Raw genomic sequence first — 15,629 nt, 5'->3', positions numbered from 1 at the left:
TGCCCTTCGCCTTAGGCTATATATAGCAACATAATCTTATAATTTGTGCAATTCCCCCAATAAGATGTTTTCCATTCACATGCGTGCACTGTACAAACACGGCTAATGTGTTAAGGCTGTATCCGAAATTGCATACTTCCCTAATATAGTAGGTGAAGTATGACAATGACCTACTACTTCCGGTGAGATTCTGTGTGCATACCAGAGGATTTGTGATAAACTGATTCCATGTCCTGAAGTCAAATGGCTTTTTGAATGGGATTTTGGTTAAATGGCTGATATAAGATCTGTGGTGAACACAAGCGCAATACATTTTCATGTTTTATTCAACGACAAAACATTGTTTCGATTTTATCACAAGACTTCACAAAGGCAATTTTCACTAGATTTCTTTCTTTTTTTTTTAAAGCTGTTACAAAAAAGGTGGTTGCTAACATTAAGTGGCTAAATGGGACTACAGAGGCTATCAGGTAGATCACAGGCAGGCTCTGTTTTACAGGTAAGCCACTTTTACAGCCTCATTATGCTAACTCAAACTTTCAGAGAGAATGTTTTCAGACAAAAAAGTTGTCGGAAGCTTAGTGGTGGTGATGTGGGACAGTGGTGTAGTTTGTTTATAGCCTACCTTTAGCTTTTTACTTCTGGCAACTGCATTTAGGCTTCAGAATTCATAGAAGATGTTCATCTGTGAAACTTATCTTGATTGCGGTCATCTGTGAAAAGGATCTTTTTTTTGGTTGTTTTTTGGGGGGTCCTATTCTTATTGGAAATCCTATTGGGTTTTGTCAAGGGAACAAGTGTGATGCTGGTTGGCCTACAACATGGCGTCATACCTGCACCACTCTATGGAAGTGACGACACAACTGACACCAGTAGTACATGATAATGACATTATGACGAATGTAGTATGTCCAGATTACATTCATACTACACACATTCATAACAGAACACACTATAGCAGTCATGAAGTAATTACTTAATCAAATGTACACACACAAAATAATTGGTTCTTCAGCAGTTCTACCGTATAAAAACCTGTTAAGCCAAGCGTGGTTCTTCAGCATTTCTTTGGGGAGGTTAAGGTGCTGTACACTAAACACCAGTGCCATACAAAGAACCCTTAGTTAAGTTGGGGAAAGGTACATTAAAATACTGAAGATAAATTCCTGAAGTGGTTCTCAACATTTTGCCCCTAAGGCCCCCCATAAGGAAATATTCCAGGGTCCCCCACACAAGTTTTTGCCATTGTAATAAATTCCCATTCATAGCAAATATTTGAGAGTGGACTAGTAACACATCTAAAATCTAAAGAGAATGGTTATATACATTGCACTATTTAACAAATGTGCTATATCACCTTTAAAGATAGGTGTGATACAGCACTTAAAGTGGTTCCCCTATGATTACAAGCCAATGAACCACTTTTAACGCTATTTAGCACCATTTTTTTAGAGTGTATATACATTTTTGGACACAGCCATGGCCACCCAAACCATGCACGCTCTCTGATATACACACAGCTTTCTGTACCATTAGAAGAATAGAGTGCAGGAGTCGTGTGGATTATACTTTTGTGTTGATTTTGCATATTTATTGAGACTTGATGCCCTTAGTCACTATTCATTATTTTTGTCCTGCAGAAGAAATTCAGTTTTGGAAGAGTAAATCTTTTAGGTGAAGTAAGGTGAGGAGTGTTTAGCAGCCTTCCATCATTTTCTCATTAAGAGTATTGCACTTGCAACATTAGGCCAAGGGTCATAGGCTAATGAAGGGTTTGATTCCAGGGGAACATATACCCTGATTATCAAATTTATTTTGTCATATGTGCTTTTTTATCTGATTTGTAATATTTCATGAGAATATATTGCAGGCAAAAGAAAAATGGTCCCTCTTTACCCAATGTACTTCAAACATAATGGACTGCATTTAATTCCACAGATTCATGAATACTGCAACAAATATCATACTTCACACGTACAAAGCTCTGACTTTATCAAAAGCACAGAATAAACACAGACAAAATTACTAGCTTAAAAGTATCATCAGTGATAGACTTTGTTGGAAAGGTCGGATACTACACTCTAATGTCCACTATACTATACTATACTATACTATACTATACTATACTATGCTATGCTATACTATGCTATGCTATGCTATGCTATGCTATACTATACTATGCTATGCTATGCTATGCTATGCTATACTATACTATACTATGCTATGCTATGCTATGCTATGCTATGCTATACTATACTATACTATACTATACTATACTATACTATACTAACAGCATACTATTACTAAGGCTTGTCTTTACAGTCCCTATAGCCACCAAAGGGGGAGCTGATAAATCCCAGATACCGGCTCAAAATAACCTCAGGTGAGTTCCCCACTGACACAAAGCATGCAAAGAGATAAGCACAATCACATGCAAATACTTATGCAACAAGCTATAGGTGCTATAATTATACATCCACAAAGCATATAGGAAAAAAAGAATACAGCCCACAGCAGCAGGAACCTGAAACGTCAGGTTCACCAACACCCTGAGGCAGCATACACATGAAGACTAGGGATAAAAACATTATTTAGGCCTACACTAGGCAGCTGGTCCCATAAAAACAGATGAATAAAGCTAAACGATAAATTTGACTTCACTTAACTAGGGTTGTCAATTCAATGCACTGATTTAGTACATCACTGATTTAGTTAATTATAAAAAAAATTATTAAAAAAAATTACATCCCCAAACCCGTATGTGAATTTCAGATGAAGTACCACCTTCATGTTTAAAAATCACTTTTTTTAATGTCTGTTCAAATATTTTATATTTGAGGGGTTTCCTCAGTACATTTTTGTGATATAAAAAATACTCAGCAAAGTGTGTCATTTGTTTGTCACATATAATGTTGTGTTATATAATAACTTTACTCTGTTGATTGATTTTTCAGGTTTGTCAACCTCATTCATCATTTGAACAGTCATTATCTCACCTAGTTGCCCATCACATTCTTAACAAAAGTTTTAATTGATTGACAGTCCTAATTTCTGTCTGCTCAGAAAGCAAGAGTACTTCTGCCGCTAGTGCTTTTTTGTCCTAGAACTCACTGCAACTCATAGTGTTTGTTTGTGTGTGTGTGTGTGTGTGTGTGTGTGTGTGTGTGTGTGTGTGTGTGTGTGTGTGTGTGTGTGTGTGTGTGTGTGTGTGTGTGTGTGTGTGTTTTTAGTATGGTTAGGCTGTTCCAGGGCTGTTTCAGGGGCCATATCCTGTCTGCACAAATACTCTTGGTTGGTTGAGTTTATTAATGTGATTTTTTTGATTTAGTGTTGCTGTACGGCAAAGTCACATTGCCTCATGACACATATTTGAGTTATAAGCAAGGCTCATCTCTAGCGACTGAAATGTTTGGACGTATAATGTGTCATGTTTAACGTAAATTAATGGGGGGAAAAGAAAATGTTCCCCTTTCTGAAAAGGAAAACAGCATTCTTGCACGCATGCATTTTTAATTAAAATGAACAGGCTAAAAGGTAATTCCTGTTAATGTGGCCAGTCTGATTGCCATATGTGTGGTGTTTAATTTTCTTTACAAAAAGGACACCCCCCAGTGGACATGCACTTCATTACAGGCCTGGTAAAATCTTGTAGCTGTTTTATCAGCAGGGGTGAAGCAACCATTATAACTGAGGGGGAGACATTCCTTTCATACACTTCATACACAATGTCTTTCAATCCGTGCTATCATTGAATGAGTTACACAAGACAAGATCATGCAACACTCAGATAACCTGGGTAAAATTAACATAAAAGATAACTTTAAATAAAATCACACTTGGCATTACTTAAGGTTTTGTAGATTTTTCACTATGTTAGAAATAAAGCATGTAGGTTTCAATACAAATACATATATTGCTAAAAGTTTTGGGATGTCTGCCTTTACATGCGCCTGAACTTTAATGATATCCCATTCTTAATCTGTAGGGTTTGAGTTGAGCCCAACCTTTGCTGTAACAGTGAAGTGTGTTAATGGGAATCTTTTTTTTTTTTTCATCCAGTGGCAGTGTGCTTTACTCCACTGGATCCCAAACTTTGCATTGGACTTCCTGATGTAAGGCTTAGATGCAGCTGCTCGGCCATGGAAACCAATTCCATGAAGCTCTCTACACACTGTTCTTGAGCTAATCTGGAGGCCACATAAAGTTTGGAGGTCTGTACCTATTGCCTCTGCAGAAAGTTGGTGAATTTTGCGTTCTGTGCGCCTCAGCATGCGCTGACCCCTCTGATTTTACGGGGCCTATCACTTTGTGGCCGAGTTGCTGTTGTTCCCAATTGCTTCCATTTTGTTATAATACCACTAACAGTTGACTGTAGAATACAGTCCCTGACAAAAGTCTTGTCGCTTGTGTACAAATTGACCTAAAGTGCCGCTGAAATATATTTCTAATCAAGATTTTTTTACAAGAAATGGCTCATTTTAATCCCACCAGCTTTTGTGATAATGTTTCAGTGAAAAACTATACTTTCAAAAAGTATTCTAATATTCACAGCTTGGTAAAGCCCATTGAGTAAATTTTTGCAAAGACATAAGTGTTGTCACCTTATCATATGAGCTTCCCCTGTGACTAATAATGGATCAATTAGGTCTCAAGTGTGTATAAAAAGAACCCCAGTACGCTAGACCTTCACATCAACTGCAATTAGACCTCTGCAAACATGCCTAAGATTGACCCTGAGACTAAAGTTTTGATTATCAAGAGGCTGAAGACCAGATCCACTGCTGATGTGGCAGACACCTTCAATGTGTCTCAGCGTCAAGTACAGAGGATAAAAAAAAGATTTGAAGAGACTGGAGACGTTTTTGACAAGCCCAGGTCAGGCAGACCCCGCAAGACAACTGCTCGAGAGGACCGTTTGTTGGCACGAAAATCCAAGGCCAGCCCATTTTCCACTGCAGCAGAGCTCCACGAGACCTGGTCACCTGAAGTCCCTGTGTCAACCAGAACTGTTTGTCGGATTCTGTCTCGAAATGGCCTCCATGGTCGAATCAGTGCCCAGAAGCTAGCACTAAACAAAAGACAATTGAAAAACCGTGTGGCATTTGCCAAGGCCCACAGCCTGCTAAAAGGATGGACGCAGGAAAAGTGGCAGAAGGTGGATTTTTCAGATGAATCTTCTGTTGAATTACAACACAGTCGCCGCAAATATTGCAGGAGACCTACTGGAGCCAGAATGGATCCGAGATTCACCCAGAAATCAGTGAAGTTTGGTGGCGGAAAAATCATGGTCTGGGGTTACATCCAGTATGGGGGTGTGCGAGAGATCTGCAGGGTGGAAGGCAACATCAATAGTCTAAAATACCAAGAAATCTTAGCTACCTCTTATTCCCAACCATAAAAGAGGCCAAATTCTGCAGCAGGACGGTGCTCTATCGCATACTTCCATCTCCACATCAAAGTTCCTCAAGGCGAAGAAGATCAAGATGCTCCAGGATTGGCCAGCCCAGTCACCAGACATGAACATCATTGAGCATATGTGGGGTAGGATGAAAGAGGACGCATGGAAGACGAAACCAAAGAATATTGATGAACTCTGGGGGGCATGCAAGACTGCTTTCTTAGCTATTCCATATGACTTCATCAATAAATTGTATGAATCCTTGCCAAACCGCATGGATTCAGTCCTTCAAGCTCATGGAAGTCATACAAGATATTAAATTTGGATCTCACAGCACCACAACTTAATTTGCTGACATATTTTTGTATTTGCAGTAAATTTGTTCAATTTCTGTATAGGCGACAAAACTTTTGTCTTGCCAAAATTTGACCTTTCTGTCTTGATTAAATGATAAATATTTTTTCTATGAAAATTATTTATTTCAGTGCATTAAACATCATTTGGGAGGGTTTTAGCTTTTCATATGAGCTATTTCTAACACCAATTAATTAATTAAAAGTCAGGTTAATATCAGGTATTTCTAGAAAATAGATAAGCGACAAGACTTTTGTCAGAGACTGTATTTATATTATATATATATTTATAATGAGGAAAATTCATAAATTGACTTATTGTGGCAACCTATCACGTTACTAGCTTGAATTCACTAAGCTCCTGAGCGACCCTATCTTTCACAAATGTTTGTAGAAGCAGTCTGATTGCCTAGGTGCTTGATTATATATACCTGTGGCCATGGAAGTGATTGGAAGACCTGAATTCGGTGATTTGGAGGGGTCTAATTTTTGCAATATGGTGTGTGTTTCATTTGTGGAGCACAGTGTGATTTTTGGCATATTGTATAATGACAGTTAGGGAGGTTAACAGCCTATTTTGACAAGTGAAAGCAGACATGGCCCATCCAAAAACGTGCCTGTCTAACTGGTCTACATTACTGGATGATTCATGATTGGGGACTTCGTTATGAGTCTTTGACATCTATCAAAAGAAAAGAAAACAGTGCACTAGAGTAAAATAGAGATTAGATGTGGCACAACAAAAGCTTCAATCACGCAAAGGGATTCCAATCAGTTATGTTTCGTTATTGTTATCCATCAACGCCTCTTTAAATGTTTCACTCAGCACATTCTGCATGGTTATGTTGCCATGACATGTTCAGTTAATTATCAAGATCGTTATATGTTCCAGAATCAATTTTTTAAACATTTGACAGCCTTTTTGAATGCAATCAAGGTGTTATTATAAAAAGAAAAATCCATTAACAAAGCATGATGTTTTATTTTTTGAAATTCCATTGAGGATGCACCTGTGTTGTAATGAAAAAAAACTAATATGGCTTAAAGTTTTAAACAAGTATGACCATTCCATTGTAACTCAAATGCTTTTAATACCGTAACAAACATAGTACGTTGGCCCTCAGCCCAGCCTCAGTGAGAATACATTGGTCATATCCTGCACGCACAATTAACAGAGCTCTTTGCCTAATCTGTTTCCACACAGGACCACCTATGAAGCTTTACGTGACATAAGCGTGTCCATCAAATCCGTACTGTGTTCTCTAGACACCATCAGCCTTTCTCTCCCTAACTGCCACTGTTTACACAGCCAGCTGTTAGACTAGGATATTAGATTCAGCAGATACAAACTCCGTTGGCACATTAATGGAAACAGAAGAGAAATTAGAACAGAAAATGTACTATACGGCCCCAGTGAGGAGGAGACTGAAAATGTTTACGGATATGCGCATCTATTGTTTATCATTACCAAGATCTCTGTCACGGGAGAGATGATGCTAACAGTTGCAGTTCAGTAAATGCATCACTACAGTTGAAAGTGTGGGCTGCATGATCAGAGATAATGCTGATCACACATGATGCCATTTTCAACAATTAATGCATAAAAGATATAAAAAGAAATACATAGAAGTGCCATCCTCTATAACATATAATTAAAGGGATTGTTCACCACAAATGATAATTTTGTCATCATTTACTCACCCTCACAATGTTCTGCAGAACTAAAAAGAATATATTTTAAAAATATTATAAAAGTATTTTAAAAAGAAAAAAAACTGAAAAGATTTTTCATTTTTGTGTGAACTATCCGTTTAAGATCCATTTGTTTGTCTACATGAAATGAGCTTTGATAGGGGCTTTATGGTGTGTTTATTTTTAAAGCACCATTTGCTTTACTGTGTACTCAAGATTTGACAGGGAAACAAACCAGCCGGTCTTGTCTTCCTTGCACAAGAAAATGTCACGTGTTTTAGTTAGCCTTTTTACATTGCCCTCATACACCTGCACACAGAAGGCACTTTTATCACTCATTTTAGCATTTAGAAGATTAATTGTCACCCTTTTGCAGTACTTGAACACCCTTTTGAGTAAGTCTCACAAGTTTTTCGTCCTCCAGGTGATGAGGTAAAATTGTTCCATTAAGGTGGAGTCCACCGAAAAAGTAAAAAAAGAAAGAAATTCCCATCATCCTTTACTGATTGTGATGTTGTTCCAAACATGCACAATGTTCTTCTGTGGAACAAAAAGGAAGATATTTGGAAGAATGTTGATTACCAAAAAGATTTTGTTACCACTGACTTTCATTGTATGGAGGAAACAAAATTAAAAAAAAAAAAAAAAAAAAAAAAAAAAATTGTCATATGGGTGTGTAACATTGAGTAATTTCCTCTTAATTTTCAAAAAAAAAACTTTTCATGAACATTATGCACAAATTATTGTATAAAATATAGCTGTGGAAAAATGAAGAGAAGTGACCTCATACTCTATGTCTGTGGATTTAAGTGCTTTTCCTCTTCATATAACTTCATATAACTTCATATAACAGATGCAGCTCTTTTCTTGGCTCTCATTTTTATAACCACCGCAATACCAACCAAAAAAACTAGTGCCAATAGGCCTCCAAGCCCTGCACACACATATGTTGTCAGGCTAGTCTCAGGTTCCGGTTCAGGCTCAGGCTGAGCTCTACTGGTTGATATTAGATTGGTGACTTGCCTAAAGAGACATATTTCCATGTAATCTTCATCCACCCATGAATGGAGTTCAACCTGATCCTCTTCATTACCATCATCATAAGTGGAGTTAGTATCCTCATCATCAAAGCCCTCTTCATAATTTTGCAGCACCATGCACCAGTATGTCCCATTGTCCTCTTTTTTTGGATCAGTAACGTTGAGAGAGGAATATGTACGTGAGAATTTTAACCGACCCTGTAGATCATTGGTTAAAGAAGGATCCCCCGAGTCCATTATTAAGATGTCCTGCTCCCCAGTGTTTCGATACCACAGAACGCTAAGGGACTTAACTTTAACGCTAAATTCTGGTAAAGACATGAAATCACATTGGAGGACCACCTGCTTATCTCCTGCAGAAAATGAAATATCGGTTGGCTCAAGCAAAGGGCACACATTCACAACATACTCTTCGACGAGGAAGGTAGAGAAACATGTATAGCTCCCAACATGTTCTAAAGTGAGAGAGTGAATGACTAGGGGATAGTCCTCTGAATTCATGCTTGTCAACAAGGAAATCTGTTTTTCGGTTTTGAGATGTAACGGTGCAGATGAGTTAACTTGTCCAAAGGGTGTATTCCAGTGCCTCTGTCTGAGGTGGCTTACGGAACAAGGAAGGACTACATTCTCCCCTACAGAACGATAAACATTCTTGATTTCAGGTTCCTCTGGTAGTCCTATGGTCTGGAAACTCCTGCATTGTCCTCCCTCCATGACCAGGCAGACAAAGTGAGGTCGGTCTTGAATAAACTCATCTGAAACATGTAAAGATGAGCCTTTGTCATGCACCTGGATAAGGCTTTTAAACTTGGCTTGTAATGGCTCCAAAGAAATCTGAGTATCCATGAACAAAGATATGTTGTCTTTGTCTTTACTTTGTCTGTACCATTTTACTGTAATGTTTTTTCTGGAACCTATATTACATACCAGATCTGCACCTGTTCCAGGTGTCAGTGAAATTTGTTGTGGGCTGATTTCCTCGTTACACACGTGCAGAGAGTGTTTAAGATAATTTTTCGTAGTGTTACCACTCCTGCACTCACTGATGTAGGTTCCAGAGTCAGAGAACTGAAGATTTGTCATCTTTAAAATAAACAGCTCATCATTGGAGATGTGAATCCGACCCTTAAAGGCATCAGGTGGTGGAATTGAGGGACTCGAGGATGAACCCAGTAGCTCCCTTTTTTCAGCAGTCAGTCTGTACACGGCAATGTCATCACCAAAGCAAAAACCCATCTCCAGTTCCTTACCAAGCGCTTCGAAAATGGGCTCTGGGTCTTCTTCGGCGAGAGCACTCACCAGCAGCAGAGCGAGAAGTGTCACAATGTTCCTTGTTTGGATCATCCTGTTCTACTGTGTCCATCCGTGAGACTGCTTTCTGCCTGTTGCCTTCAACATACTCAGAAATTTGAGTAACCTGTTTCTGAAGTTTGGCCTTAAGATCCACCCACATGTTAAGGATGTTGTCCTTTTTAGGTGGAGTTTTTTTTCCCCTTTCGTTTGTCAGGTGCAGTTTTTCTTGCTTTCTTCATCCTCCCTTATTACCCAGAGCACATGCTTATCATTTTTCTTTCCTTTTAATCTTGTGTGCTGTTGCTGAAAGTTTTATCTCAGGAATCAAGACATTTTGAAGTATTGCATAAACAAAATAGTTTAATTTCTCTCTCTTTAGGTTTTATCTTGTATGTCTTTGAGTATCTCTTCCAAGAAACACCGTATACAAGTCATTCAGCCACATTGTTAATTAAGCATAACTAAACAAATGCTCTGTGTAAAACAAAAAAGCAATTTAGTCAGTAATTCGGAACTGGGATATGGAACTTTTTTTTTTTCAGAGTTACTTAAAACAATGTTCTGCAAGAACCTGATTGTTTGCATAGCCTACACAAGGAAATACATTCATAAGAGTGTTTACTCTTGTACTACAACAACATACTGAAACATATAACACATATCTGACAGAGTGATTCAATAAATAATTAAAGTATACAAAAATCTCTAACCGATTAGTTTGTAATTAATCACTCTTCAAGTGATTGACTGACTTTAAAATCAAATGGACTTTTTTAATGTATTAATGCAGTATTTATCAATTTGCCTTCATAATCTTAATCAAAATAACTTTCCCTCCTTCTTACAGCAAAATATCTTCTCTTCTGTGTTTTCCAGTGGTAGGGCAGGACAACCTGTCACTCACATGAGATCACAGGAATAGCAAACAACAATAACCCAGCAATCCAGTCAATTCCTGATGGATAAAATCAAGTCAAGGTCCCAATTCAAAGGCTGCATCCTTCAAAAGACTCAGACTTCAAAGGCCACAAAGCTCGGACTGAGTCGATCTTGAATCTACCTTTGCTGTCAAAGATACTAGATAAGGCAGTGTCCTCACAACCAGGGGCGTTGCTAGTCATAAAGCTTTACCGGGGCACAGGGTCCTTATTATTATCTTTTTTTTAAAAGCAAGAAGTGTGCCACACAATGCACTATACACATTTTCTTTTGCTTAATCCAATATTCGTACACTGCAACAAGTACTGGGGGATGTAAACGTGTAGAGATATTAATAGGCCTATTTATAAAAAATATTGATCTAAGTATCTTCTACATACGTATTTCCCATAGCATTTAGTGAAACTGTGGGTGGACCTCTGTCCCTCTAGAGGGGTTCGGGGGCATGCCCCCCTGGAGGAAAATGTTGTGCATTTTAATGTTAAATTCATTCATTTGGTGCACTTTAAGAGTTCAAAATTCAGAGCTCAAACCCATATTCAGTGTGCAAATTGAGCAAAGAAAAAGTCTCGACTTTTTTGACTTGAACCTCAACTTTAAAGGCACTCTTACACTCCATAATAGTAATTAATAATAGTTATAAAAAAAATTATAACTATTTATAATTGAGTTATAATATAAGTTATAATATCAATCCTATGAGAGTAATAGCAATATATTGTAAAACGAATGCACGAGTGAGCTTTTATTTTGATGTAAACTGCAGTCGAGCATTTATTTTGGTCTCATTACAAATCCAGTAAAATGTGGCAATGGACAACTGTGCAGATATGAAATTGCATTTTTACAATTTCAAAAAACATCATTTAGTAAGTTTATAAATCCATTTACATTGTGTGGACACATACACACAATGGTGCGTTTAGGCGTATAGAGATTCACGCGGAATCACACGGCGTTTGACATAGCCTACACGCGGATAGCTCAAAATGCGCATAGAAAACACACCACTTGGCTTTAGAAAGTGGCGTGTATGTTTACATAAAGCAGTTGTTGACAGCTAGCAGTTTCTGCAAAAACGGTAACCCCCACCAGTACGATAATGCCCATTTGTGGCCGCAGTTGGATGATATTGGTTAACTGAGATGCAGAGCTGATCGCGCACTTCCCTTAGCACAGCACAAACAGACATTCTGTTTGACAAGGACACAAAACCTTATCGAGCTCTGATATCAATTTGTGGCAGTCAGGGTTGATATTGTGGCAGGCGCTACAGATAAATAAATGTATGGGAAACTCTGATACTTTACATTCTCAGCATGTTTTATGACATACCAGGCATACTACTGTATATGGAAGTAATACAACTGGGGAGAACTTTCTTGCAGATTTGCATTCTTCTACATTACACAATGATAATAATGACTAATTAAATATTTTTCAAGAATTTACAATTACAGCATATCGAGAAACCAGTCATTTTATGACAACAACTAAAATTAAGAGCATAAATATTCTAAGAGAAAACCACAATATTTACACATGATTTGAAAGTTTATTTTAATAAATATCAAAAATGTAAAAGGTGTGCATCATAGATGACACCTAGATGAACACTTTACATTTGGTTTTTAATAACTAACTAAGGCTAGTGTGTGCACTGCAGTGTAGCCTACATTGTAAAACAAAACGTAACACTATCGTCCAGTTTACTACAGGCTTTATTTGTAGATAGTTTATCGTCTCACCTCCCTCAAACTCATCGCTTCCCTGTCCCTGCTTCGTACAACAACAAATGTTCTGAGAGAATCTGAGATTCTTATTCTGAGAATAAGATTATTACTGGACTTCTGTGTAGACTACTGCCCACGTGCCCCAGTAAAAGGGATCTAGCAACGTCCCTGCTCACAACTATGTTCCTTTTTTTTTTCTTTTTTCTTTTTTTTTTTCTTAGAAATAAATGGTATCTGCAAGGATTTCCAGTAAGGATTTAAACTGTAGTATCATAGTACTGGGACTGCTCTCATTAGAGTTATACAAATTAATTGTTCTTATTATGGTATTATTGTGGTTGTATCTCTCTATTAGTGTTACTGGATCTTAGTTCTGCATTTGATACTATCACAACATAGCAATCTTTTGAATAGACTCGAACAATATGAACCGTAAGCTAGGACCATTGCTTTTCACCCTGCACATGCTAACCTTGGGAGATATGGAAGCATGGCATTAGCTTTCACTGTTACGCTGGTGATACTCAGCTCTATATTTCTTTGTGCTGTGACAAAACTTACCAATTCACAAAATTAATGGAATGTATAGCTGATAAAAAATTTGGAAGACTAGTAATTTCATACTACTTAATTCTGAAAAAAACAAACAAAAAAAAATATTTATAATTATTGGACAAACATCTGCATGTAATAACCTAGAATACTGTCTAACACTTGATGGCTGTTCTGTCAGGTCTTTGTTTTCTACCTGGGTGTGCTCTTTGATACAAATCTTTCTTCTGAAAGCCACATTCCTAGCATCAGTAAAACCGCATTCTCCCATCTTAAAAATATATCTAAATTATGACATGGGGAGAGCAGGGCACGACGCTTTTTGACTGTCTCAGTTTCCGTAAAACCACTTCAGAGTATTTATTTCCCGCCACATTAATTGCACATGTCTAGCAAAATTATGTGGTTTTGTTTTATTAATACAGTGTATACTTTTTTTTTGATTTACCCCGAAAGAATGGAAGTGAAATGTGACAACCCATAGGTGGGGTAAGTTGTAGCATGTAAGGGGCAGAATGTAACATGACCAAATGACAGTTTAAAATGTTACCTGATATAATCAAAACAAATCCCAGACAAACAAAAATATTTTATACAATAAAATACAATTATTAACTTTTTTAAATAAAATAATGGAATTTTGTTTATTTTTGAGTTTGACAACAAACATTGCTAAATACAGCTATACAGCATAGTTAAAACATGATAATGACTCATTTCTGAACATTGACTCTCAGTCATTTTTCACCCTTTTCTCTTGGTTTCTCAAAAGAATTCATATGGAATATAATAGCAACTGGGATTTAAACCGCGGCTTGCATCTTCTGCTGTTTAGTTCAGTATTAAAGAACTATCTCAACTGTAAATAACAGATACAAAATTTAAATTATCTCAGATTTGTCTTATTTTAAATAAACACAAAAAACTGAGATTTAAGTAAGGAATTTACTTCTGCTATGGTTAAATAAATGTTTAGTGATATCTTCAACAGATTTGTACAATTTTGCCACAATTTTTTAATTAAATAATATTGATATGGCAACTAGTAAATATAGGTTCTGTCATCCTGCATGTGTGGAAAGTTTTAAGCATGTTACAACTAACCTTGCATTAGGTTGTGCGGAACAGCTTTTACGACCTTGAGGATAGATTAATGTAATTCTCTACTGGGTGGTTGCCCGGTATGCTTAATAAACAAACTCCAGCTAGTCCAATACACAGCAGCTAGAGTTCTTACTAGAACCAGGAAGTATGACCATATTAGACAAGTTCTGTCAACACTGCATTGGCTCCCTATCAAACATCAGAAACATTTTAAAATCTCGCTACTTATAAAGCATTAAATGGTTTAGCTTAATGGTTAGGCTGTATCCAGAGCAGATGAAAGACCTGTTCCTGACACGACCACAACACAGCTCTGAAGTGTCAGCAGACCGTGTCAACTAGACTATCACCTGCAAAGGTCTCAATGACACGAGAAAAGGTTTTTTTTTCGTAAACGTTTTTGATGGCATAAATGACTAAAAACACTGTATACACTAAAATATATTGTTTGTGTCCCCATTTGCTCAAATAGCAAAATAAAAACTCCACAATAGTGATTTCACAACTTTCAAAAAGAGGGAAAAAATTGAGAGATTGATATAAGTGAAAAAAGAGAAATATTTAAATTTTTACAATCACTCCTATAGACGCTGCATTAGAAACACCCTCACAACAGTGGTACATTTTTTTTTTTTTTTTTGTAATTGGATGCATATAAATGTAGCCTAGAAATCTAGATGCACCCTAGCAGCATCAAATCTAATCTGCCGCGAGTGTCGTCTGGCAACTCTCAATACACTTCTGAGCTGTAAAAGCCAAACTCTGCTCAGGCCAATCACATCATGTATAGAGTCGGTGGGCGGGGCTTAACATAATGACGACAGAGTTGCGCATGCGTGCTTCTAGTAAACACAGAAGCTGATAATGAACAGCGGTCTTTCGAATCAGCTTTGACCGCGACTCTGGAAGACTTGGAGTTAAGCTTTTCTCTGAGAAAAGAACAAAGAACGGCACTGAAGTCATTCTTAAAAAGGGAAGTTGTGTTCGGAGTTTTGCCGACCGGATACAGCGAAAGTTTAATCTTCACAGTTTTACTAGCTTCAACTAGCTCCGCTTCACCTTCGTTGCTCTGGTTGGTTGTAGCGCTATCCTATGGCGTGCAGAGGGAGTTTGAAAGACAACCGTTTATCCCGCCCCTCAGATTGAGCTGTCAATGGTGAGTTTCCAGACCAAATATCTTGATGTGGGTCTGGCTTGTCAGGCTAATAAACACTTGCAGGATTTACGATATTGATGAACGTTAAAACGCGTCTTCACGGTCTGTAAAGGGGTCACAGTCTTTATATACGCAGGCTGTCTACTTGTGTTTAAAAGTGTAATTCTGCAATTTCTCTCAAATAATCCCGTCGTCACTGGGGCCCAATAAATTCTGGGGTAGACAAGGCTTCAAAGGACCTGTTGTATCATTTTTTACACAGGGAACAAAATGATGCCTTTGGAGGCAGCATTCAAATTCACCCTTCAAAGGACGCAGCCTCTGAATTGGGATGTGTGTATGCCCCCAAAATTATGTTTATTATTTTAA

General features: G+C 37.6%; 1 protein-coding gene across 1 annotated transcript; it reads right to left on the bottom strand.

The window, feature by feature from the left end:
• Positions 1-6,764: 6,764 nt before the first annotated feature.
• On the bottom strand, positions 6,765-10,197 carry LOC137043445 (polymeric immunoglobulin receptor-like). The gene is made up of 2 exons (XM_067419718.1): positions 8,537-10,197; positions 6,765-7,983 (listed from the first exon to the last, which is right to left on the bottom strand). The coding sequence occupies exons 1-2, from the start codon at positions 9,825-9,827 to the stop codon at positions 7,943-7,945; spliced, it is 1,332 nt and encodes a 443-aa protein (XP_067275819.1). The 5' UTR covers positions 9,828-10,197; the 3' UTR covers positions 6,765-7,942.
• Positions 10,198-15,629: the final 5,432 nt, after the last annotated feature.

This window comes from Pseudorasbora parva, chromosome 16 (genome assembly GCF_024679245.1).
Source record: "Pseudorasbora parva isolate DD20220531a chromosome 16, ASM2467924v1, whole genome shotgun sequence".
Taxonomy (NCBI): domain Eukaryota; kingdom Metazoa; phylum Chordata; class Actinopteri; order Cypriniformes; family Gobionidae; genus Pseudorasbora; species Pseudorasbora parva.
Note: the sequence above shows the minus strand (reverse complement) of the source record. Positions and strands in the feature narration are given on the sequence as shown.